Source organism: Lissotriton vulgaris, chromosome 2_1, assembly GCF_964263255.1.
Source record: "Lissotriton vulgaris chromosome 2_1, aLisVul1.2, whole genome shotgun sequence".
Lineage (NCBI taxonomy): Eukaryota > Metazoa > Chordata > Amphibia > Caudata > Salamandridae > Lissotriton > Lissotriton vulgaris.
In genome coordinates, this window is record NC_141687.1 from 1,862,838,314 (window position 1) to 1,862,864,205 (window position 25,892).

Here is a 25,892-nt window from a genome sequence, read left to right on the forward strand (position 1 = left end):
TATCACCATTCGGACGCTTAAAGCAAGAACCATCAACCCATAAAGTACCATCACACTCTGCAAGAGGAGTGTCCCTAAGATCTATTCTCCCTTTCGTTTCTTCCTCTGTCCTAAGGAAGCAATCATGCTGTTCAGTAACATCTGTCTCAACTGAAATCGGCAACAACGTAGCTGGATTCAACGTGTTGCATCTCTTTACATGCACATGACTCGCTAAGAGTGTCAATTCATAACCTGACAACCGAGCACTAGTTAAGTGCTGTGTCTTGGTGCGATTCAAGAAGGTATCCACTGCATGTGGAACCATCACCACCCATGTATTATCCATCACCAAACCAGCAAACTGTCGAATAGAGACAGCCGCAGCCGCTGTAGCTCTCAAACAACTCGGCAACGCTCTAGCTACCGGATCCAAAGTCAACGAAAAATACGCACATGGACGTTGCTTATCGCCAAACTGTTGAGTCAAAACTGACAATGCACATCCCTCTCTCTCGTGGACATAGAGTGTTAAAGGCTTACTGTAGTCGGGAGTACCCAACACAGGAGCCGAACACAACGCATCACGTAATTCTGAAAAGCTCTTCTGACATTCGTTAGTCCAAGGAATAGGATTCGGGGTATCCTTAACAGTAAGAGCTATCAAAGGCTTCGCAAGCAAAGAAAAATTAGGGATCCACTGTCTATAGTACGATATAATACCCAGAAAAGCACGCACTTCTCTCTGTGTCGTAGGCACACTCATTTTCGCAATTGCTTGAATTCTTTCTGGGGTCAATCTTCTTCCCTCCTTCGATAAGAGGTGACCTAAGTAGGTAACCTCTTGTCGACAATATTGCAACTTCGAAAGAGACACCTTATGATGGAAGTCAGACAAATGACGCAACAACGACAAAGTAGCCTCTTTACAAATCTCTTCATTGTCAGCCGCAACTAATAGATCGTCAACATACTGAATAAGGGCAGCACCATCAGGTAAAACAATCGAATCAAGTTGTGTTTTCAAAGCCTGACTATAGATCGATGGACTCTCACAATAGCTTTGAGGAGCGCGCTTAAACCGGAAACTTCGGCCTCCTAAAGAGAAGCCAGAAATATCTCTACTTTCCACGGCAATCGGGATGCTGAAGAAAGCATTCTTCAAGTCAATCACCGAAAACCACGTGGCTGAAGCCGGAATCAAAGTCAATAAAGCGGTGATATCTGGAACAACAGGAAATTGCGGAACTACGATCTTATTCACCTTGCGAAGATCGATCCCAAACCTATATACAGGAGGCTGTGAAGAATCAGTTCTTTTCAGAACAGGCAAAACTGGACTATTGCACACGTTACCTCTCGTCTCTTCAATCAGTCCGTTCTCAATCAGATCATAGATAATCGCCATAAGTGCTCTTTCACCATCACTAGAAATTCGATATTGGGGAATACGTGGCAATCTAGCATTTGCTTTCAGTGTCACAACGTATGGCGGGGTCTCCAAAAGACCCACATCATTCGGACCAGTAGCCCAAAGAGAATCAGGGAGAGAAGACAATTCAGCTGGAAGTTTATCTTTAGATAAATACATCGGAGAGATCACTCTCTTACCTAATGTAAGCTGTACTCCTGAAGGAGAACAATGTAGCGCCGCGTATAATCTTTTCAACAAGTCTAATCCTAACAAGTTCTCACCACAACCTGTCGTCAGAATAAGGGGTGCTTCGAATTCACAAGGTCCAACAGAAATAGACAACGGACTAGAAATCGGATTAGTAACCGGGGCGCCAGAAAAACCTACTGAAACATTCGTTAAGCCAGACAAAGGTGCGCCAGGGACTTTAGAGTGCATGATAGAACTCTTCGCAGCACCAGTATCCAACAGAAAAAGCTCTGACACACCTGATGCAATCACTTTAACATAAGGTGCACTCTGATCTACTGAAACTGAAACAACTCTCTCTCTTTGTCTATGGCTGTCCTAGCAATCATTACCGTCCACATTCTCACCATCGACGTAGTAATAGTCCGCATAGTACTGAGCTGTCCTACCAGACGCACCATTCTGCTGATCAAAGCTATTCATAGAATTCTGTGGAGGCAAGGAACGTGCATTCTGAGGAAACACACCACGTCCTCTACCTCTAGGAGCTTGCTGAACACCTCGACCTCTCACACCAGGAGCACCATTCGTGCGCTGTAACATAACCAGACAACTATTCTTGAAATGACCCTCTTCTTTACAATACGCACACTGATTAGGGCCTACAGGAAAACGCTGTTGAGAAGACTCAAACCTTTGCGAGTTTCTCTGATATTGCTGAGGTTGCTGATAATCGCGCTGATTATTACGAGGCGGATACGCTTGCTGTAAAAGAACCTTCGTCTTTAATTCTTTAGTCTTCTTGTCGGCTCTATCCTTCTCACCCTTATCTCTATTCTCGTAGTACTGTGCAGTAGCGAAAATCTGCGCTGACGAAGAAACAGCCCAAGCACTCTCAGAATCCTTCAAATTATTGCACAACTCTGGAAGCAAATTATGCACAAACTTGTCAACGAACAACCGTTGACCACCTTCCGTACTCGTGTCCTGACCACTATGGTCGACAAACGTCTTTTCGAACCTAGTGAAAAAGTCGGACACGCTTTCGTCTTTCTTCTGCTTACATGCAGACAACTTGTCCCAATTAACACTCACGGCAGGCATTAAAGTCTTCATGTAAGTAACAATCCTACCAGGGAGTTCTGCAACTAAATCCTCTAGTTTAGCACCACCAACTTGGCTAGCATCTGCGGCACCAATATTAGCCAGTGTATCACCTAACTTCTGCGCATGATCCGTTTGACGAATCATTCCCCATATAGGCTGTGGAACAACATTCCCAAACAACATGTCTATGTCGGCTAAATTCAAAATACATGAATCCGCAGTCTGTGATAATTCCTTACAGTACCCTGCAGGATTTTTACGTGGATCAGGCAAAGACTGCTTAAGGGCCAAAACTTCAACTCGCTTCCATGGAACATGTACCCAAACACGCTGAAAATGCGGCGGAATAGGTGGATTAGCGGCTACATCTCCTGCTCTCCAAACTGGAGGAACCTCTCTCATCGGATATTGCCACGCCTTTCTCCTAACTGAAGAATCAGGCTCAAACAACGGCCTAGAAGGAGTCTCACTCCTAAACGACAACAATGTTGCAACTGCTTTCTCTACATCAATACCCACTATATCTCCCTTCGCAAACTCAGACTGTAGACGGAACAACTCAGGCGGAGCTCGTCCCAATTCACCATCTTCCCATTCTTTACGAAGGAAAGCACACATTGTCCCAAAAACATATCTCTGCATCGGTGCTTCCCATTGACGGAAAACATCCATAACACACTCAAAACTATACTGCAAAGGATAAGTAACCCATTTACGCGCTAAATGATCCAAAACTGAACGCTAATCTGGACCAGGCAATTGAATACGCAATTGTTTACGCTCCGCAACAGGGGTCATACCTAATGACCCAAAAAGAGGAGAAAAGAGACCAGCAACAGTATCAGTCATTCTCTGTCGAACAGAAGGAGAAGTTGACAGAAGAACAGGAGACAAAGCAGAATGAGAGGAAACCAAGGTCGGAACAGTAGCAGAAGGAGCAGACAATACAGGCGTAGGAGTTGGAGACGAAGCAGGTAGAAAAATCGGCGGCCCTTGAGAAGGCTGCGCCAAAGGAGTAGGAGCCAACGGAAGAGGAGCTGGCTGTTGTAGAACCACAGGAGGCAAAGCAACCGGAGGTTGCGCAACTAAAGGTGGCGGAGGTGCTGTAGCACTCTGCACATAAGGGGGTGGCGAACTCAACAAATGTGCCATCAAAGGATCTTTCTCAAGGTCTTTCTTTTCATCTTGTTGTTGAGGTGGCCAAGCTGGATAGCACTTATCTATCGCCATTTTACGTTGCCTAAGCAACTGCTCACTCTCTTGTTCTTCTTCGTTATCCCTAAACTGTATAGCAGCTTGCACCATCGAAACACCTCGTTCTTTTTTATTTTTCTTCGCTAACTTAATTTCTTTCTGTTTGGCTTCCTTTCGCCAAAGGCGGAAAGAGTCAAACATCGCCGGCCGGGCTTTCTTCTTGAACAGTTTGACTTCTAGATTGTCTAAAATCTCCATTTCATAACTACCATATTGGGGCCACTTTAGGACACCATCCTTCCTAGTTTATCTAATCCATACTTCATTATACGTGATAGGGCCCACACCATGTTTTAAATAGAGCTCATAGGTCGGAGTTCCAATCCCTATTACATCCGCAACAAAATATCTTTCCAAGTCTGCTAAGACCAGGCATCTTCGCTCACTAGTCTAGCTTCAAACTTCAAGGGAATATCAAAGACGATAGCCTCGCGAATACACGAGTCCCTCGGCTTTGGGGCTTGCAAGTCCCAAATCAAAGATCCCAAGGGGATACCAAAAACAAAACTAAGGACTGGGAGACGCTCCACTCATACTTAACTGAAATATCGATGACGTCGCCAGAAGACCCGTCTATTGTCTTGCTCTACAAATCATCAAAAGGCTTCAAGACAGGGCGCCAGTCAGGGCAGCAGTCCTTCGTAGCCTTCGGAAAGCGGGGAACCTCGCAGCAAAGACTTTCGGACCACAACGACATACAGGGGTCGATGAAGTGGCAGGCCTTCCTCCAGAATTTTCACACGAAGCTCCTCACGATCTTCAGGCTTGGACTGGTACCGCTGAAGTCACCCCACGTTGGGCGCCAACTGAAGAACCGGGTTTTAGAACCCAGCGGCGCCAGGGAAAACGCCCGATGTCTTCAACTTCCCCTGTCTTGGCAAACAGAGACACGGGACACTTCTAGGTGACGTCAAAGACCAAGTTTATTGGCTGCAACCAGGAACAGAGGTCTACGAAGCATAACACGGGTGGTTTGCTAGAGACTGCACAATTTAGTATTGCGAGACATCGTCTTTTATGCCAAAAACCACATTCCTGACTAGCATCAATTATTTACAAACGGACCAATCACACGGTGACATTTCAAATGTATCGCATAACGACAAACCCACTTTCAGTTGTCCCACCCACCAGAAATGGCAAAGCAAAATCCAACATTCTTGCTCGGACAGGCCGGACGAACCCATAATAAAAGGACCTCAACCCAAACCATAATTAAGCCATAAAATGGAAGGAACAGAAACAGATGAGAAGCAAGATAGAAGGGTGTGTGCATGCACCATAAACTCAGCAATATCCTGCTCTTTGATCTCTATCTGACCAGCTGCCTAACAAGGAACTGGCTCAACAAGGTCAGCTTCGGGCAAGGGAGTCAGTTCGTTCAGGTCACAGAGAAGTCAGCTAAAGGTGTACGTTTCCCAAAGACTCGTTCGGTCGTAGTCATCGGCCTATGTGAGGGCAACCACAAAATGGCTGCCGTACACAAAATGGAACCCGAAGGTTCGAATGAAATCCCTGAATATGTAGTGTTTCGATAGATCGATTATGACGAAAACACTCGTACATACCTTTCTCGTCATTTGCGGTACGCTGATACCAAAATCGCCTAGATACGACGATCTTTATTGAACGGGTTCAGAATCACGGAACCTCAGGGTAAGGAGGCCACATGAAGGAAAAGAGACTTCCAACTGTCAGTATTGTTGTCATAGATTTGGGAAATTGATGGCAAGCTGTACATTGCGTACGTGCGGTACTGTGAACACTGAGAGTGTGCTTGACTGGAGACAGGAATCCATTGTGGAACTCCTGTGTGCGACTGGCCAAGAAGATGCAGGTCAAACCTTACCCCTTCCAGAAGGGGTATGAACTGAAACCCACCCCTAAATATTATTATGATTATATTTCAAGAGGCAAGAGCCCTCACCCACCTAGGTTGAATGCATGATCATTGGGCTCTGTCCAAGCTAGAGGGGTGGTGCAATATGCAGCGCATCCCTCTTGCGGGAGCCCTTTGATGGAGGTCTATTATATGCCTAGTGTGAGTGCAGTGAAGAAGATAGTGGGTGTCATGTGACTATGTTAAATATGTCCGTAGAAGACACAGAACTTTCTCTTTAATAAATTGTATAATGTTCTATGATAAGATTAAAAAAAGGGGACCAACTAAATACTAGTTGTAGTTTGATTCAATACAAATGGTCTACATGTTTCAGACACATCTGCCCAACAGTCTAGGTGAGGGCAAATGGTATTAATTACCCCGAAAAATTAAAACATACAGCTAAGGATTCACTACACCCAAAGAGAATCCAACAAGTGTGTGGAATACACGAGATCTCGTAGTTTTGTGCCCCTCCCGTGACCCTCTGAGGCACCCATAGGATGCGAGAACGCAGCACCCATCTGGTTCACTAACTGTTCAGTCATGGTGTGCTTGCGGTCAACACCTGCCCCTGATTCGCTCTTCCAAAGGTCATACTGACAGTGCAGATTAGCTTTGGTGAAGTTGTGTGGATTAGGTATGATGATGAGCTCCAGACTCGAATGCCTGAAGACCAGCGAGTGGTATAGTGCACTCTGGAAAAACTGCCTGTGATTGTGGCAGTAGTGCCCATGAGTGCTCTGCCTACAGCTCACACCACCAATGGTCTGCAACTGCGGTATGGTCCGTTTCTCAGGTACTCTACCCAGAGAGGGGCATGGTTACGGAAAAACCACCAAGGGCTTGATTGCAAGTTGCACAGTAGTTGCAGGTTGAAAACTCTTCACCCTTAAACACCGGTACCACCTCTAGGTAGCAGACACCCCACAGTACCGTGCAATTTCAAGTTAATCCCAATGGAATGGAAAACAACCATGCTGACCTTGTTTGGTGAAATTGAGCACGTATTCCCTTTTCCGTGTGGATTAACATCCCATTTTCCACCTCCTTCAGGCTAGTCATGATCTGGTGGACCGATATCTCATCAGAGTTTCACTCTTCTCAACCCTGCAGGAGGGCAGGAAGAAAAAGAACTTGTTGGTCTTTTAGTAAGTCGGCCAGCTGTAGGTCACCATGCAAGTTTGAGTACAAGTGCTGCCGATGCAGAGGCCAGTACCCACTGCTGAAAGGAGGGATAAGTGCTGAGAGGGGACACTGTGGGAAATGGAAATTGAATTCAAGTACAGGTATCGGGCATGGGTTACAGTAGAAACCAGGCAGGTGATTAAATGTTAGGTTTTTAGGAGATTTCACATCTGGGGAAGGTCCTACAGGACCCCTGGTTTAACGGGATGCGTTAAATGATATATAGATTTGTTAGGGGCCATGAAGAGGTACAGCAAGCAATTTAGGGCAATGAGAGGCCGGATGGCATGTTGGCAGGGCAATTTTGGAAAATTCCCTAGATGGGCATTTATCGCAGTGGGGACAGTTCACAGAATGTTGGGATAGGATTGTGAAATTAATCTTCTTTTATGTGGGGGGAGGGCAGTATCTTAGAGATAAACCCATCATTGATGTTTTATCCAGGAACATACTCTCCTTTGGATTCGGTTTTGAAGTGTAAAAACATGGGGGTGTTTTTATAAAGGTAACATAGGATCAATGCTTGGGGACTTCTGGTTGCTGTACAGCACGTATGTGTTGGGGAATGCAAGTGAATGGGGCAGCTAGGGAGATAAAAACACTTAAGGGAGGATATGTCAGAAAGCGTATTGTTTGACACTTTCTCTTCGGTGGATGAGGGATAGTGAAGCCTGGTCTTGTGCTGTAGTGATGGGTTGTGGGCCAGGTGTGAGAATTTGTTGGTTGGGTTGGGGTACTGAGTGAGGAAATGTGGGTGCGTTTGCCCAAGATATGGGCAAAATCTAACCCCATCTTGCTCTTAAGCATAAAGCAACAAGGAGGGAGCCAGGAGTCAGCAGCACTTGTCCTCAAGCAAGCCCAGGCGACCAGTAAGTTGCAATATCGGCTGGCCCTGCAGTGTGCGGTCCAATGGGCCTGCTGGACAGGATCGATAGATGGCAATTGTTGATGATCTTGAAATTTGAGCCATTGTTGACATTCTGACATATAGGATAGGATAGGATGTACATTTGTATAGCGCGAATTGCTGCCCGGAGGCGTCCAAGCGCTAGGAGAACCGAGTACCTACAGCAGGCTTAGAAGGAGAGTTTAGGGATGAGATTAGCTAGATTGAGTGAAATAAATGAGTCTTTAGTTGTCTGCGGAAGGTTGAGAGGTTAGAATTAGCTCTAAGGTGCAGTGGGAGGGCGTTCCAGGCTCTAGCACCGTTGAAGGAGAAGGTCCTGCCTCCGGATCTGGATCTTTTTATTTTGGGGGTTTTTGCAAGAAATGTTTGACTGGAGCGGAGGCTTCTGTTGGGCACATAATGGGTAATTAAGTCTTGGGTAATTTTAGGGCCAGTGTTCCAGAAGGCCTGGTGCGCAGTGCACATGGCTTTAAACAGGACCCTCTGTTGCACCGGTAGCCAGTGGAGGGTAGTCAGACCTGCTCTCACTGACTGTCTGCGGGGAAGATCTAGTAGAACGCGTGCTGCGCAGTTTTGAACTATTTGGAGCCTTCTGAGGATGGATTCGGGGGCACCAAGATAAAGTATGTTGTTGAAGTCGAGTCGCGATTGGATTAAGCCTTGTATGGCAGTTTGTTTGGCATCCCAGGGGAGGAGGGGGAGAATTCTTTTCAGCATTTTCATGATGCCAAAGCAGGTGGCCGAAAGTTTTGTGGACTGCGTATTAAAGGACAGGGATCTGTCCAGCCACACTCCAAGGCTTTTAATGCTGTTTTTGGGAGTAGGAGGGGGGCCCAGACTGGATGGCCATAAAGAGGGGGGAATGCTGGGGTCTGGGGAGCCCAGGAGCATCAGCTCCGTTTTGTCCCCATTCAGTTTTAACGAAGAAAGGGACATCCAGGTCTTCACTTCCTCAAGGCACTCTCTAAGCCCGCCTGGAGCCGATGGAATGGCTTCCTGAGTCATGGAGACCACCAGCTGCGTATCGTCCGCGTAGGAAATGATCTTAATTCCATACGGACGGACGACGTCAGCCAGTGGCCTCATGTACAAGTTAAAAAGTGCAGGGCTTAGAGATGATCCCTGAGGGACTCCACATTTCAAAGGTCTACTGGCAGAGACAGAGTCGTCTTCAAACACGCAGAAGGATCTGTCTTGGAGGAAAGATTTGAACCAGGACAAGGCTTTGTCTTCAATCCCAACTTGGGACATGCGATATAGCAGAGTGTTATGGCTAACCGTGTCAAAGGCCGCGCTGAGATCAAGGAGGATCACTGCCACTGATCCTCCTTGATCCAAGATCTTTCTCGCTTCCTCAGTGACCATAAGGAGTGCGGTCTCTGTCCCATGCTTGGGTCTGAAGCCCGTCTGGGTCGGGTCCAGTAGTTGGTGATCTTCCAGAAAAGTGATTAGTTGTTTATTGATATATTTTTCCAGAATCTTGCTGATCCATGGGAGCAGGGATATGGGGCGATAATTACTCAGATCATTAGGGTCCAAGTTGGGCTTCTTCACTAGAGCTCTGACCATAGCCTGCTTCCAGGCAGTCGGGACCACACTAGATGAAATGGAGGCGTTTAGGATGTCCTTAATTATAGGCAGAGTAGTTTGAGATGCTGCCATTATTATGTCTGGAGGTGCTGGGTCGTTGGGGGAACCAGATTTAACACTCCGTGCTAGGGGCTCAAGAGTAGCTAGCTCTAGTGGGGGGAAATGTGTTAATGTAGGCGAGTGAAGAGAGGGAGTCATGGAAGGACAAGTAGGAATTGAGAGGGTGAGGTTGTTCGGTGGGAAAGCAGAGTAGATGGTATTTATTTTCTGATGAAAGAATTCAGCGACGTCGTTACAATGGGTAGTGGATTTATCTGCCTGATCACAGGGGGACTGTTTAGTCAGTTTTTTTATGATCTTAAAAATTTCCTTAGGTTTGGATTTAGCAAGGGAGATTTTCTCCGAAAAGTAAGCGGCTTGAGTCGATTTTATCAACATTTTGTATTCCCTGATGGCTTCATGATAGAGATTTTTTTTTTCTAAGGAATAATCAACTCGCCAGCTTCTTTCCGACTGCCTACAGCAGCGTTTCTTGGCTCTGAGATCTTCAGTATACCATGGGGCACTTTTTTGAAGTCGTTTTAGTGTGATTTTTTTTTGGGGGAGAGCTACGTCTAGAGACTGAGTGATCCAATTAGAATAAGCCAGATTAGCAAGGTTAGGGTTATCTTTGATTAGGGGGGGATTCTCAGCAAGTAAATTAGTCCATTTGTCAATTGCGAGGTTAGACCAAGCTCTAGTGAGTCTTGTGGTCGGTGTCAATTTAGAGGGTTTCAGTGCAGACCAGCTGATAGGGATCAAAAAATGATCGGTCCAAGGCAAGTGGATGGGTGATCCTGTTGTAAGGCCGATGCAGTTGCTAAAAACCGGGTCCAGCAGATGACCCTTAACATGGGTGGGGGAGGTAACTTTTTGGGTCAATTGTAGAGCTGCGAGGTCTTCTGTTAGAGTAGTGGCTATGTGGTCCAAATCCGAGTCGAAATGGAAATTAAAATCACCTAAAACGGTAAAGTTAGATGAGGGATTAAGGCGTTCGGCTATGTTTGAGGGTAAGCAGACGTGGAACTGATTCGGGGGGCCGGGAGGGCGGTAAATAAGCGTGCCGGAAAGGCAATTGTTAGGTGAGAGTTCCACATGGAAAGTGATACTCTCGCAGTCCGGGATGGATTCGGCTGCTACACGGCAGCGAAATCGATCTTTATAAATTATCGCTAGACCTCCTCCTCTCCCTTTGGGCCAGTCTTGGTGAGAGATTTGAAAGCCTGAGGGGAGGGCTTCCAGAATCGCTGGCTCAGCGTCAGGAGTTAGCCAGGTTTCTGTTAAAAACAGTATGTCAGGCGAAAGTTCCTCTATTAGGAGAGAAATTTCAACCCTATGTTTTGGGAGGGAGCGACAGTTCAACAGGTACATGCGGTAGTCATATAGCAGTTCAGGTGTAGTTTTGGGCTTAAGGTGGAGGTTACAATTGGGGCAGGTAGGGGGTAGGGCATCAGCTTGAAATCTGTGTAGGCATCCCTTGCTAGTGGATGTCCTAAAACTGTGCAGGATGTCAGGGCTATACTGCAAGGGTACTGAGGGGTGAGGAGTAGGGGGGCTGGCCCTAGGCCCGGACTCGGCGCGGACGAGCGCAGACGAGCTTGCCTTATGCGCGCCTTCGGTTGCAGGTGAGAATTTTTCCGGGGAAGAAAGTGGGTATGACATAGGTTAGTTAGGCTCATACAAGAGGGATAAAGAAGAGAAAGAGAGTGTGGACATCAGCAGCATTGGTTATGAGCAGGCAGATTAGCAAGGAGACAGCTGGGTCAAGGTAAGGGATCATATTGTATGGCAAAATGGAAAGGGGCCTGGTAGACCCTGCCTTGATTGACAGGCGGTGAACCTTTGAGAACAGCTTAGAAGCAATGTTGGTCAATGGGAAGAGAGAGAGTATTTAGAGCATAGTGTGGTACTGGTAAGTTGCCCTGTTTAGAGGATGTGGGAAATAATGTTGATAGTTGATTGCAAAGGTATTATTAATGCTAACTGTGTAGGAGCCAAGGATGTTTGTGGTGTCCACTTGATCCTGAATACGTAACAAAGCTACCTTTCTCTAAGTGCCTTTGTCCTGTCCGTTCCTCAAGTGATGACAGTTTCCTTATTTTGTTGCAGGGCCGCAAAGGGCTGGGCTCCATTTTTGTCTGGGCTTCTGGGAATGGTGGGAGAGAAGGAGATTACTGCTCTTGCGACGGCTACACCAACAGCATCTACACAGTGTCCATCAGCAGCACCACGGAGAATGGTCACAAACCATGGTACCTCGAGGAGTGTGCCTCCACCCTCGCCACCACCTACAGCAGCGGAGCCTTTTATGAAAGGAAAATCGTATGTTCTCCACCTCACCATGCATACATGTTGGTGTCTGGTTTATAATTAAAGCATGCTTTGTCTACAGTGAGTGCAAACTTAATGAATGAGGGTGTATACCCGATGTGAACCTGTGTTTTTTACTATGCGTATTTATTAGGGAATAAGAAGAGCAATTCTGATATTGCAGCTCACAGCTTATTTATATGATTCAAGGACCACATTACCCTTAAAGCACTAGATATAGCTCCTCAATGCAACTCTTCCATACTTTAGTTAAGTTATACTGTTTCTTAAGTGAACGTTCAATTAAGCATCTTGGTGCTTTGGAACATAGCACATTCCTGTAAGGCATGAGCAACATCTGTTGGAGATTTAGGGACAGATGTATGACCTGTTTTTGCACGCACAAATGGGCTTGCGAACCCGTTTGCGCATGCAAAAGCATCATGGGCCATGTACAAAACCTTTTTAGTAAGTCACAATTTATTTGCGACTCACTAAATAGGTTTTGCGACTCGCTATTTGGAAGGGGCTTTCCCTTCCAAATAGCGAGTCTCAAACCCATGTACTAATGTTTTGCAACCGCAATTGCGGTTACAAAACACTTAAAATTACCATCTGCTCCAAATAGGTGGCAATGCATTCGCAAATGGGAAGGGGTCCCAAGGTTGACCCCTTCGCAAATGCATGCAAAATTATGTTTTACGGGCAGGCAGTGGTCCAAGGGACTACTGCCTGGCCTTAAAAAATGAAACGAAAACGTTTCATTTAAAACTAAAAAAATGCATCCTGTTTTCCTTTAACCCCTTCCATGCTGATGACGGCCCACGGCCGTCATGCATCACAGTGCTGGTGTGCTGATGACGGCTGTGGGCCGTCATGAACCCGCCCACTAAATAAAAGTGACGCACAGGCGCAGAATCGCGGCCGCGCCCAAAGGGTTAAGGAAAACGGGCTGCTTTTTAAAAAAATACTGCTTTATTTAAATGCAGTCCCTGACGTGATGGTCTGCTGAACTGAGCAGGCCACCATCCCTGGGAGGGTCTGTCATTCCCAATGGGCTCGCAAATTGGGAATCGCAAACAGTGTTAAACACACTGTTGTACATTTTATTTTGCGCCTTGCAATGTGTGACTCGCAATTAGTCGCAAATTGTAAGGCGCAAAATAAAACGGTCGTCCATCTGGCCCTTATTGATTAAAAAGACACTTTTTGAGCTGTTTTTTTTTTAAAGGAGGAGGGCAGGCTTGGGTTTGAAGGAAGAGGGTATTGTGTTTCATGTTTCAGCAGCATCCATGGAGAAAGCCCTATCCAAGTTAGAGACATATTTAGGCCGAGGGACGGAGAGAAGGAACAACTGAACAGAATGAAGGTTTCCCCCTGGAATATACCAGAAGAATTTGGAGGCAAAAAAGTGTAGCGTATAGGTAGGCAGCACAAGGATTTCAAAACAGGTGTAATAGGATTCTATTTAAAAGCACCACAAAGAAGGTGTGCAGCTGTTTTGTAGAAGCTAACGGTATTTGAATAACTAAGATGTAGGGACCAAGTAGAATACATTAGCATTAATCCAGTCTAGAACATTCATGAGTAACAAAAGGATATTGTGAATAGTACCCAATTCGGACAGCACCTTCTTCAGATTTTTAGCGGTGGCAAACAACTGTTGGCCAATTTGGGGGCCTGAAGGTCCAAAGAAAGAGCAGAACCAAGATGCATGTCTAGATTATTTACAGACTTTGTGATTCTGGACATGGACCTATCACATCAGACTAGGGTAAATTGTGGGCATAAATGGAAGGGGCTAGCAAAACATCTGTTTTTGCTGGACTTAGATTTTAGAAAACCCCAGGACATCCACCATCGAATGATGGCATGACAGTTAATCAGGCTTTGATGGTTGGAGTCTGGCTTGTAAACATTTTGCTGCAGTATGTAGTAAAAAGGAACTGTGTGTCGTTAGCATTCATGTAGAACTGCACCTCCTGAAGGTGGAGTTGTCTAGCTAGAGGCGCAAGTTCAAATTGAAAATCAGGGCAGAAAGTGCAAAGCTCTTGGGGACAATGCAGTTCACCAGACTAGATTTTGACTAGTAAGGGGAAGTGGACATGGAGAAGTTGAGGGAGGGGGTGGGGAGGGTGTTCATCATATTTGAGGCAACCAGCCCCCTGCTAAAGACTGCCAACAAAGATTAACATTCTGTTAACACCCTCCCTGCTGGGACAAATTCTGAGGCCGACTACTGTGGTAGCCAGGACTATGAGGAGACAAGAGGACATTCCCGTCGTCAACACTATCACCTCAAATCTTACCCACCACGGAGCTAAAGGTTCAGAGACTTTGCGTGCCAAGTGTAACAGCAAAGTTTATCGCCAAGTTGGGAAGGAATTAGTGGGTACCTATGCCCCTCCCCCTCGGTGGCTGGCTGCCCTGGAACCACAAGATGTACATCCTCAGGCCAGGCATGACCAGAGGCTATATATTAAATAAGCAGATATCGCATGTGGTCTTCTGGCCCATACCAAGTATATTGTGTGTGCGTTCTTTCTGACCAGTGCCATTTAGGCCTCACCGAGTGAGCCCCGCATCCAGTGATGCAGCCCCACGTTACAAATTGTGTTACACTCTGCTGAGAGATCTAAAAGTGTGTGGGCACCAACACCACTGCTATCCATCAGGTCATCTAGGATTGAAAGGACCACTTGCTCAGTTCTGTGGCCGGGTCTGGAGCTAGCCTGAAAAGAAACCAGCAGTTCATTCTCCTCCGTGAAGTTTTGGCGTTGTTGAAAACCCTGTCTTTAAAAATTGTCCCTAGATAGTGCAGTAGGATGAAAGTTGGATAAGTCACATAGAATAAGGGTGGCTTTTTATCATGAGTTTGACTGTTGCTTGCATCCAATCATCTGGAACTAGTCCTTGAGAGTGGAAGCAATTAAAAAGTTTCTTCAAGTCCCCTTTGCAAAACGGATAGAGGAGCTGCCTGTGGATTGCCGGACATGTGTCATATGGGGCTCCTAAAAAAGTGGCTATGCAGAAAGGTTTCAGTTCACTGAGATTCAGTGATTATGTTAAAGGATGAGAATCGAGGAATGACTAATTTGCAGTCAGCCTGGGTGAGATGGTTTAGCTTCCCTGACAGAAATCATCTTTCCCGCGAAGAATACTGAACTCTTTTCATGAAGTAATACTGTGGCAGAGAGAGACAGGCACTGTAACTCAAAAATAATCTGAATGAGTTCTTTCGAGAGAGTCAGGATGAAAGAAATCACTTTCTGGCTTTTAGAATTTCAGATTTTCTCTCTTATCGTTTTCAGAGTTTGAAAATGTTTAGGCCTGGCGAGAACGTCAAGGGGAGGAGTTATTCAGTTGTTTAGACCTCGGCCTGCAAACTGGCATCGAAGATGGATACAGTACAGTCACTGAACTGACTGAGTAGAGATTTGGGGTTCTCCAATCTTAGGGTGCAGTTTCTGAAGTAGTGGCCAATTTCGTGAACTGGCAATATGGGATCAAAAGATTTCCGGTTGTGTGACAGGCACTGGAAAGGTTAAGATTGAACACTTTCTTTTGACTCTGGAGAAGGAAAAAGAGAAAAGAATGCCAAAAGTATCGGTACAGGCCAATTTAATGCAGTCCTGTAGTGTAATATCAAGTGTGAGGTGAATGGGGTCCAGTAGGTGTCTTGCTTCATGGGTACATTTATTGCTTATGACCCTTCTGCATCACCCACTGAAGTGGGCAGTGTCCCCCGGGCACAGGACTAGTCCTCAGAAGGTTTCCACGTGTATGTAATAAATTATTCTTTGTGAATTATTTGTTTCAAATGTTCTTTATTTAACTGTGTTTTCTTCACACAAGTTTTGTACATAGTACTTCAATTCCAAAAATGCATCGTTCATGGTGTTTAAGTATATCATTCTTTGAGACTTTTTTACTCTCAATGCATTTCGGCCGGGGGCCTTCATCAAGGGGATTGTCTGTAGGTGGATAAATTATTCTTTCAGTATCTGTGCGATACAGTGAGGGACCAAAGAATACATCGAATATGTGCTTCGTTGTGCCATGCTTTAAAAAAGTTACGAGGTGAACGTTATGTGAGTAAGTGCCCGAATGTTAACCTATTGCATATGTGTGCTCACAAGTAAGGTGATATGCGGTTCATGCGACGGATAGCCTACACGAAGTGCGTTACGTGATGTTCAATCTGAATTAGAGCTTAAATCACGAACTGTTTTTCGTCGCGTGCAGAAAGACATGCGTGCGATACATGCGGAAGTCTGCACTCAATGTGCGCGAGTCTATTAATAGTACAGAACACACTCGCATGCGCTGCACTGACTGGAGTGGAAAATTAAAGTTTAAATATTTTTAAATAGTTTAATGTTTTAATTAATTTTAGATTGTTTTTTGCATCCATTTTATGTTCTTGCGAAATATATATATATATATATAAATATATATATATATATATATATATATATATATACTAGTTTGTTATATTGTTATATAATTTAAAACTTATAAAATTAGTAGTTTATTAATTGTAAATTGTAAAGATATATAATTATTATATATGTGTGTTTAACTTTAACTTAAGTTTATTTGTTATATTTGTTCAAATGTATATTACATCTAATTCTTTTTTATTATTATTTAATATATTTAATATGAATTATTTTATTTTATATATTATTTTATATATATATTCATTGAAAATGTACATACTTTATTTAGTGTGCAATTTTCTTTCATCGCTTCGATATTTGTGTTGCCTGATTCTAAAATGGTGCTTGCAAGGGACAGATCCCGCGCGACTTTGTGCAGCAACAGTCATTGTAATCATGTTTATATACTGCAGCGTCATGGCGGCCGCCTGATACCGACGAAGGCGTACCGCCGAAACGCGTCTATTTCTTTTGCTTTCTGTGCAATAAATCCGACTTGGATTTGAACATCCTGTGAGTGCGAGTCAATCTCTTTGGGCATCTGGCATTTCTACGCGTTCTGCCGGCGCGTGACTCGCACTCGCTACTGAGTGCACCGGCGTCTACGGCAGAACTCTGGAGCGTCGAAACTGATTTTTGGGATCCGGAGCACCGTTCGAAGCAGAAAGTGAAGTACCGCTGTGAGCCTTATGGAGCTTTGGATCAGCCTCTAAAGACCGCTCGCAGCATGCGGTAAGGACCGACGATTCTTTGTTTCTCACAAAGCGGATACCATAACTCGAACTGTTTTGCATTCACGAGCTTAGCGAGGGGGGGGGAAGCACTTCTGATCTCAGTCACTGATGAATCCTATGTACAGTGAGGCGGACCGCCGTGACGCAGCCTCGGGCATTTTCAAGACGAGACCTGGCTCTCGTCCAACAGTACAAACAGGTACTCAGAACCTGCCCCAACTAGTCTTAAAGCTAAATACCAACAACTAGAACGGCTTTATGAACGTGAGATAAGGAAATGGTGGGAGGCAACATCGCTTGAGAACTATATCGATGTGAGCAGAGTTACTCGTGGACTCAGAATCTATACAATACCAGCATATGAGAGCCCTAATCCAAAACCTTTAGATGAGTGGGCTGAATATACTGCAAACTCCTCTAAGAGCATGCTAGTTCTTCTAGTCAAATACGCCTGGATTGACAGACAAGAGACTTTGGTCATTATAAGTGAATTTGAAACTAAAATTGCTGAAGAAGGAGAAAAGGAGGAGCATGATGTATTGAGAGCTTCAATGAAGCAAAGACTGGTAACATATGAGGGTAAAATCAAACAGAGAAAACAACAAAAGTTTGAAAGGGACGCACAAGACTACGAGCAGGGCAGAATTTTAACATTTGCTCGCAAGTATGATGCCCCTAGGAGAGATCTAAGAAAAAATAGATCGCTACAACAACAGCAGTCTGTCGCCCCTGAAACTTCAGAATCAGAGGTCTCAGGCGCGGAACTTTCGGACAACGACACGAGAGGAGCATCCAGCGTAAATATACCTGCCATACCGACACCTCCCCATTTTCACGAGGAGTTCGACCTAATCAGGCAAGCGTGGCTTAAAGGGGGAAAGAGAAGACCGCCCGAAATAGCCACAGACGCACCAGGAGAGGTGGGGGCACGCACCACAAAAGAGGCGCAGGAAAACCGAGGGGATGCCCAATGCCCTGGAGAGAGACACAGAAAATCTAACTATCATTAACCTGACTCCTAAAATTTTGACACCCTCAGAAACAGCTGCTTTACAACTTGGACTTACCTTCTGTCCAACAAGTAACTTTGAATTTGTACAGACACGCATTGACGTTTTCAAACTAGTGCGTAAAATGAAACTACACAAATTCTTTAAACTAAAAGGCATCAACTCACCTGGTACTCCCCAAACATCAGGGTCCAACCCCATCAATGAAAAGGAGTTGGAGCTTCTTGCAGTTTTGGAAGATCTGAATACAGAAGGTGCTACAGCCAGCCAAAAAGCACCGGACATGGCTAACTCTGGAGTATCCTCTAGTAACATCCAGTTAAGAGAACCAAGCCCCTTTAAACCAGTCTCGAAGTTTGTCCAACCATCTAACTCGGACGCCATTGACGTTTTTCACGACAAGGTCATGTTGGATCTGCGGAACTTAAGAGAGAATCCAGCAGAGAACCATAGATCCACGTGGAACCTGACATTTCAACAAAGGAAAGCGATAAAGGATCTGGCAGCTGACAAGAGCATTGTAATAAAACCCTCCGACAAGGGCGGCAATGTAGTTTTGCAAACTCGTAAGAACTATTGCTTTGAAGCACTTCTCCAACTCAGCAATCGTGACAATTATACACCGATTGCTATGAAAGAATATCTGGAGAGTATCACTCAATATGAAAAACTGATACACAAATGGCACACAAGAGGAATGCTGTCAGTTGAAGAACTCAAATTCCTGTCAGTTTGTAATCCTAAGATACCCACCTTCTACCACCTGCCGAAGGTGCATAAAGACTCGTAAAAACCGCCAGGCCGTCCAATATTTTCATCTGTTGGAGGCCTTTAGGAGAACATTTCTAAATTCATAGACTTTTATCTCTTTCCTTTTGTGGAGGAAATGACGTCTTATACGAGAGACACTAAGGACTTCCTACGTTATGTTGATGGGAGCCCATGGGAATCAGATTATCTAATGGTGACCTTAGACATAGCCAGCTTGTATACAAGCATTTCACATGAACAAGGCTTGGATGTAATCAATCAGGTGTTGCAACAAAGATCAGTAGAATATAGGGAGCACAGTGAAATGCTCATTGACTTTCTTCGTTTCTGCTTGTTTAACAACATTTTCATTTTTCAGGACCAGATCTACCGACAAAAACGGGGGCCGGCGATGGGAGCCTGCTTCGCCCCCAGTTACGTGAATCTTTTCGTCGGCTGGTGGGAGAAACGGGTGGCCTTTTCGGACTCCTGTGACCATTGGGTTAACAAGACCATAATTTGGAGGCGTTACATTGATGACCTCTTTCTGGTCTGGAAAGAGAGTAGACAGTCAGTTGAAGATTATATCAAACATCTTAACAGCAATAACCTTAATTTGAAATTCTCAGGTGAAATTAGCAACACTGAGGTGAATTACTTAGATGTAAGAGTATTCGTAACAGATGGCAAGTTACAGACGGCTCTCTTTAGGAAACCCACAGCGGGCAACTCAGTGCTCCATGCATGCAGCAGTCACCCCACAAGCCTTAAGAACAGTATCCCCTATGGGGAACTTTTGCGTATCAAACGCAACAGCTCCTGTCCTGAAGACTATAATGAAGCGGGGCTGGCTAGCCTCGATAGATTCAGGGCACGAGGTTATAAAGATAGGGTACTGAGTGAAGCATGGAAGAAAGCTGAGGTCAAGAGTAGAACCGACTTGATTAAAGAGATTCCTAAAATAGATAAAAACACAGGTACCAGCAATCTGAGGCTCATCACAAACTTTTCCAACGCAGCCAAGATCCTCAAAAAGATTATGGAGTCCAATTGGAGTATCTTGAAGTCTGACCCTGTCATTGGACGTGACATCCCTGCCCAACCATCTATATCATTTCGTAAAACCAAGTCACTTAAAGATCATTTGGCACAGAGCCATTTGCCCCCTGCTGCCAGAGGCATACAAGGTATAGGTGGGTTCTATCCTTGCAATAAGTGCAAGGCATGTGCGGGTAGCAAGAAAGTTGTCAGCTATTCCGTACCAGGGAAGCACGATCCAGTTGCCATCAAGAAATTTATGAATTGTTTGACACCATTTGTGGTCTATTGTCTTACTTGCCCGTGCGGACTTAAATATATAGGGAGCACAATACACCCTGCTAAAATCCGCATTCTAGAACATCAGAGGGCAATACAAAACAACGATAGTAATTATCCAGTAGCCCGTTATTTTCTAATTCACCATAACAGTGACCGCAAACTCTTGAGTTATTTCTGCCTTGACCATGTGCCTCGAGATCCCAGAGGGGGAGATAGAGCTAAATTCTTAAGGAGACTAGAGTCCCGATATATTATTGATTTATCAACTAAAACACCTTTGGGACTCAACATGGGGGAGGAACTGAAAGTACACCTGTAAATGCTGTATATAATATTTGTCTTTATTCACAATTTTTTGCTGCACTATGAAACTTCAGGCATGAATCAATGTTACATTTATTGTTTTTTAAGGGTGCCCTTGCTTTATTTAATCACAGTAATTATTTTCCAATTGATTGAGTACAGTTTGACTTGTGGATCTTAACATCTGTGCGGTTTATGTGATTTTGAATGAAATTTTCCACCGCAGCACCACTTTAACAAAAGCCCATTCGAGGGCTAAATTCATTGAAAATGTACATACTTTATTTAGTGTGCAATTTTCTTTCATCGCTTCGATATTTATGTGTTGCCTGATTCTAAAATGGTGCTTGCAAGGGACAGATCCCGCCAGACTTTGTGCAGCAACAGTCATTGTAATCATGTTTATATACTGCAGCGTCATGGCGGCCGCCTGATACTGACGAAGGCGTACCGCCGAAACGCGTCTATTTCTTTTGATTTCTGTGCAATAAATCCAACTTGGATTTGAACCTCGCGTGAGTGCGAGTCAATCTCTTTGGGCATCTGGCATATAATAATAATACAATAATAATAATACAGCATTTTATATAGCGCAAACAGCTACCTCGCGAGGAGGTGTCCCGGCGCTGAAAAGAACACAGTTAACCAAGAGGACTGAAGTGAAGATGCCTAGTGCGATTGGGTAAAGAGCCAGGTTTTTAGCAGTCGCTTGAAGCAGATTTCAGAGGGGGCTTGTTGAATTGCTGGGACAATGTGTTCCACAATGTCTCAACATTTGTCGAAAAAGTTCGACCCCCCAGCCGAGCCCTTTTCACTCGAGGGGCAGCCAGCTGAACGCGGCAGTTGGAACGAAGCGCACAGGCCTGGAAGTATCTCGGGAGCCGAACTTTCAAGTATTTAGGGCAGGTTCCATACAGAGACCTGAAGGCCAACGTCAGTGCCTTGAATTTGATTCTGCTGGCAACTGGTAGCCAGTGAAGTGATCGAAGATACGGAGAGACTGAGTGCTTAAAAGGAATCCTCATTACCAGTCTTGCAGCCGCATTTTGGACCAACTGAAGTTTTTGAATTAAGTATTTTGGTAAGCCCAGATAGAGGCCGTTGGCGTAATCCAGCCTAGATGTCACTGGGGCATGGATTACTGTTTTACGGCAACTCTCTGGAAGCAGCCTCAGAATCTTGCGAAGATTCCTCAGTTTACTCAAGCAGCAGCCAACTACTTGTTGGATGTGCAAGGTAAAAGACAGACTGTCATCCCACCGCACACCCAGATTTTTTGCCGTTAGGCTGGGAGAGGGGGCTTGTCCCATTTCCGCTGGCCACCATAGCTCAGGGGGTGGAGGGAGGCCTTTCCCAAAAAAGATCACTTCCGTTTTATTGGCGTTGAGCTTTAATTTATTTGTATTCATCCAACAGGCCACATCTTGGAGACAGCCCTTGAAACTCTAGAAGGACTCCTCCGACACCTCTGAATACGGAAATACCAATTGGGTGTTGTCGGCGTATGATATTGCCTTCACACCCCAATTGGCAATTAGCGTAAAGAGAGGAGCGAGGTAGATGTTGAACAAGAGGGGGCTGAGTGCCGACCCTTGAGGGACGCCACAGCTGAGGACTTTGGGTGTTGAAGATACAGATCCCAACGCCACCTTCTGTGTTCTCTGGGACAGATATGAGTGTATCCACCCCAGTGCCTGTCCCGGATGCCAATCTCAGCCAGTCGCATCAAGAGTCTAGCATGATCAACCGTGTCGAAGGCGGCCGACAGATCCAGGAGTACCAGCATCGCTGAGCTTCCTGAATCCATTGACCACCTTACTGACTCTGCCACCTCAATTAATGCTGTCTCTGTGCTGAAGCTAGGTCAAAAGCCTGATTGCGTCTCATGCAATATTTTGTTGTCTTCAATGAATTTGCTCAGCTGGCGCTGTATTATTTTCTCGAACATTTTTCCCGGTGCCGCTAGCAGAGAGATCAGGCGTAAATTGCTGAGATCTTTAGGATCACCATTAGGTTTTTTTTTTTAGCGGGAGGAGGGTAGCATGTTTCCAAATGTTCGGGAATACCCCAGAGATGATGGACGTATTCCAGATCTGTTGTAGTGTGGGGGCCACAAAATCAGCAATGGTGCTCCAAAGTTTAGGAGGACAAGGGTCGTCCGGCGAGCCTGATTTGCAGCAATTTAGTTCTCGCTTGACCGCCATTAGGGGTATCGCCTGAAATTGAACTAGGGTTTCACACGCCACCTCTTTGATGGCTAAATCCGTTTTTACTGTTTTTTCCTCTGGCCCAAAGGACTCATAAACCTGTTTAATTTTCTGGTCAAAAAACTCTGAGATGTTTTCGCATAGAGTGGTTGACGGGGGGACCTCCCTCTCAATACATTTAGGTTTAAAGAAGGACTTCGGAAGGCCGACAGGAATATGAGAAACTTTGGAAATTGGCAAAATTTAAGTTGCATGGTGAAAGTAAACATTAAATGGACATGGAGTATGGAAAGTGAAACTGATTCATAAAGGATGACAATGAATTTGAATCTAAAGAATATTGAATGCAAATGCGCAAAAGGTTGTCGCCGCTGTTTTTGGGGCAAAGAGAAGCCCCAAAAGATTCGTAGTTAAAGAAGGACTGTACCACCTTAAAGACCTGTTTGCTAGATATATATATATATATATGTATATGTATATGTATATGTATATGTATATATATATATATATATATATATATATATATATATATATATATATATATATATATATATGTATATCACTCGTAAAAATATAATGAAGATGCACACTCAGGAGTAGATTACTTGAAACACCAAGGTGTCGAAACACGTAGTGGTACACAGAAATAAACCTTGGTTTCAAGTTATCTACTTCTGAGTGTGCATCTTCATTATATTTTTACGAGTGATATTGACGAACCGGCTTGGGGCTCCTGCCGGCTGATGCACCACCTGGCGTTGGGAGCGATCGTGGAAGGACCCTTACGTGCTGCATATAATACTTTGTACATCTATATTTATGACATCGATATTTGTTTCCGATATTTTTGTACTTAGCATTATAAATATAGCATATCAATATTTTTGACATCGATGTTTATGATTCTACATTGTTGTATGGGGATGTTTTGGGTGTCAATGTTTTGTCAGTGAACTGTCACATGCCAGCGTCTTGGGTGAGATATTTTTCTCTAATGCAGATCAAGTCCAATGAATGGCTGTCAATCAGTGTGGCGATGGTTCGCCGTGGTTCTGGCATTAGCTAGTATGGTATTGAATGACTTAATGTAAGTACGTGATATATAGGCCTGGGAGCAAACTCTTTAAATAAGGAGAGAGTGATATAAGATAAAGGAGTGCAGGATTGCAGTGCTTTCAGTTGGTAGAGTGGCTGTGCTAGAGTAAATGGAGGGGAGTGCACCAATGTGGATTTGTTCCTTGAAATCCAAGCCTAGGTAATTTAGAGAGTGGAGCCTGACCAGCTACTAGTCACATCTGGATGTGGACGGTCACAGATGGGCTTGCATTTGGCATGCCTGTGTTGTGTCTGTTTTGTAGTCATGTTGCCAGAGTATATATATATACATAACATAACAGGTGTATTTGTAAAGCGCACATAACTGCAGATGCTGGAGATTGAGCACTATACTAATCCAGGTCTGCAATGGAACGAAGAGAAGGAAGTAAATATGTCATCTGTTCCACAAAATGAAATCATGCTTAATCTGTGACCAATATAGTATGGTCACAAAAACACACAACCATACCCTTTTGCACCAGAGAGTCCCAAAAATATCCCAGTAGAGCAAATCCAAGTGTGCGACCATGAACCAAAAAACGATGTCTTGGCTCAGAGTATGGGAAAACACAAACCGCAATAAGGAAAAAGGGGGTTCTTTGCTCACCTAGTCCACTTGAAGACCCGTAGTATGAATTAGGGGGCAACAGGATAGTGAAGAGGCTGCCATGCCTGACACTAAAATGTGCATGGAAAACCAAAGTGAAATGTTTGCTTCTTGTTTTTGCACCTTTGACTTCTAATCACAATTAACTAGTTGCTCCTTTTCCTCAATTACTCAAGAAGGCAGCCTTCAAAAAGTACCATTTAGAAAGTACTGAGGTCGACTGCCCTGCATTCTATATGGAAAGGAAGGACCAGCAGCCCAGCACAGTGTTTTGAGCATCTGCTTCTGAGACCTGTGTGCATTCTAAAAAGTCCTGTCATATTGTATCCCTCACTCCTCAAACCACGTCTACCAGACTATGGTGGCAAGGCAAGATCAAAGTCGGCTCCTGGGATATGCATGCTTCATCGACTTTAGCACTTTGATAAGTGCATCAATAGCATCAAGGAATGGTCTGTCCACTCAAAGAAAACTATCAATAACCTTCATCAGTTCTATATGTTCTAAAAGCAGACCTACTATGAGGTCAGCTATATGTGTAGCTTCTTGAACCATCAGAACTATCCCCAGCGAGTCCATAATGTGCAGAAATGTCAGCGAACATACATCCGAAAGGATTTTCATGTATAGATCAGTCACCCAGCGCTGTCAGTTGTTTACAACAAATTGAGTTTTGAGCAATCACTTTATTAATTTTGCCAGTGGTTTTGGTTGAGGCTCTGTGAGGACAATACACCATGCACTGCACATGAATATTGATATTGAGAAATTGCATGCCAGTAAGTCAGAACTCAAATAATCTCATATGTGATACATCGGCAGTCTAAATGTCAATGAAAAAACACTGCAAGGTCACCCACACAATGTGAGTCACGGTTATGACAGATGTTTGTAATCCTTAGTGCTTATACTACTAAGATCAGAGAGGGACCTATCAAATAGCCACGTTTCAATTAGTGGAAACGTGCCACCAGGGGGATGTGAATCACAGTATGCCTGTGGGTGGAGGGATGACCTAGGTTTGGGATACACTCTTCCCATGAAGTACAGGTTCAATACTGATTTGCATTAGGTGGTCCCCTGTGTGGAAAAAAAAGAGATTAAAACATGTTAGTCAAAATAGGACGAAGAGATAAACCAACAAAGGCATGGAAGACCCAACTCTGCCCCCAGACCCAACTCTCAAGCCAAGAATGCATATATCCGGGGAAGGGTGGGGTCACACCTCAAACATCACCCACCCCCGAAGATACACCCCTGTGTGCCATATAAAGTATATTAGGTCATGTACTTTGTATTGGTGTTTACAAAGACGTCTGCTGTTAATCTGTGTGCACGGAAAATCAGCACTTTGGGCTGAACTCCAACTTGAGCATGTAACAGGTGTGCATGTGTCAGTGTTAATCAGCAGAATGCTAGTCTCCACCAGGAGTAAATTCAGTGTGGTGTTTTCACTCATTACTTACATGGCCAGATGTATTAGCTTCTCCCTGGTCTCCTGTGCGTGTGTCAAAGAATGTTAGGGAGCAGGTGCTAGGGCCAGCTTCCCCCCTCGCTGCCCT

The 25,892-nt window shown here is 44.6% G+C and overlaps 1 protein-coding gene across 1 annotated transcript in view; it reads left to right on the forward strand.

Moving 5' to 3' along the window:
• The window catches only part of PCSK6 (proprotein convertase subtilisin/kexin type 6), a 1,364,483-nt gene that overhangs the window by 917,891 nt on the left and 420,700 nt on the right, over positions 1–25,892 (forward strand). The window contains exon 8 of the mRNA XM_086958053.1: positions 11,659–11,871. Within this exon, the coding sequence (XP_086814179.1) occupies positions 11,659–11,871 (213 nt within the window). The remainder of the gene's footprint in view (positions 1–11,658; positions 11,872–25,892) is intronic.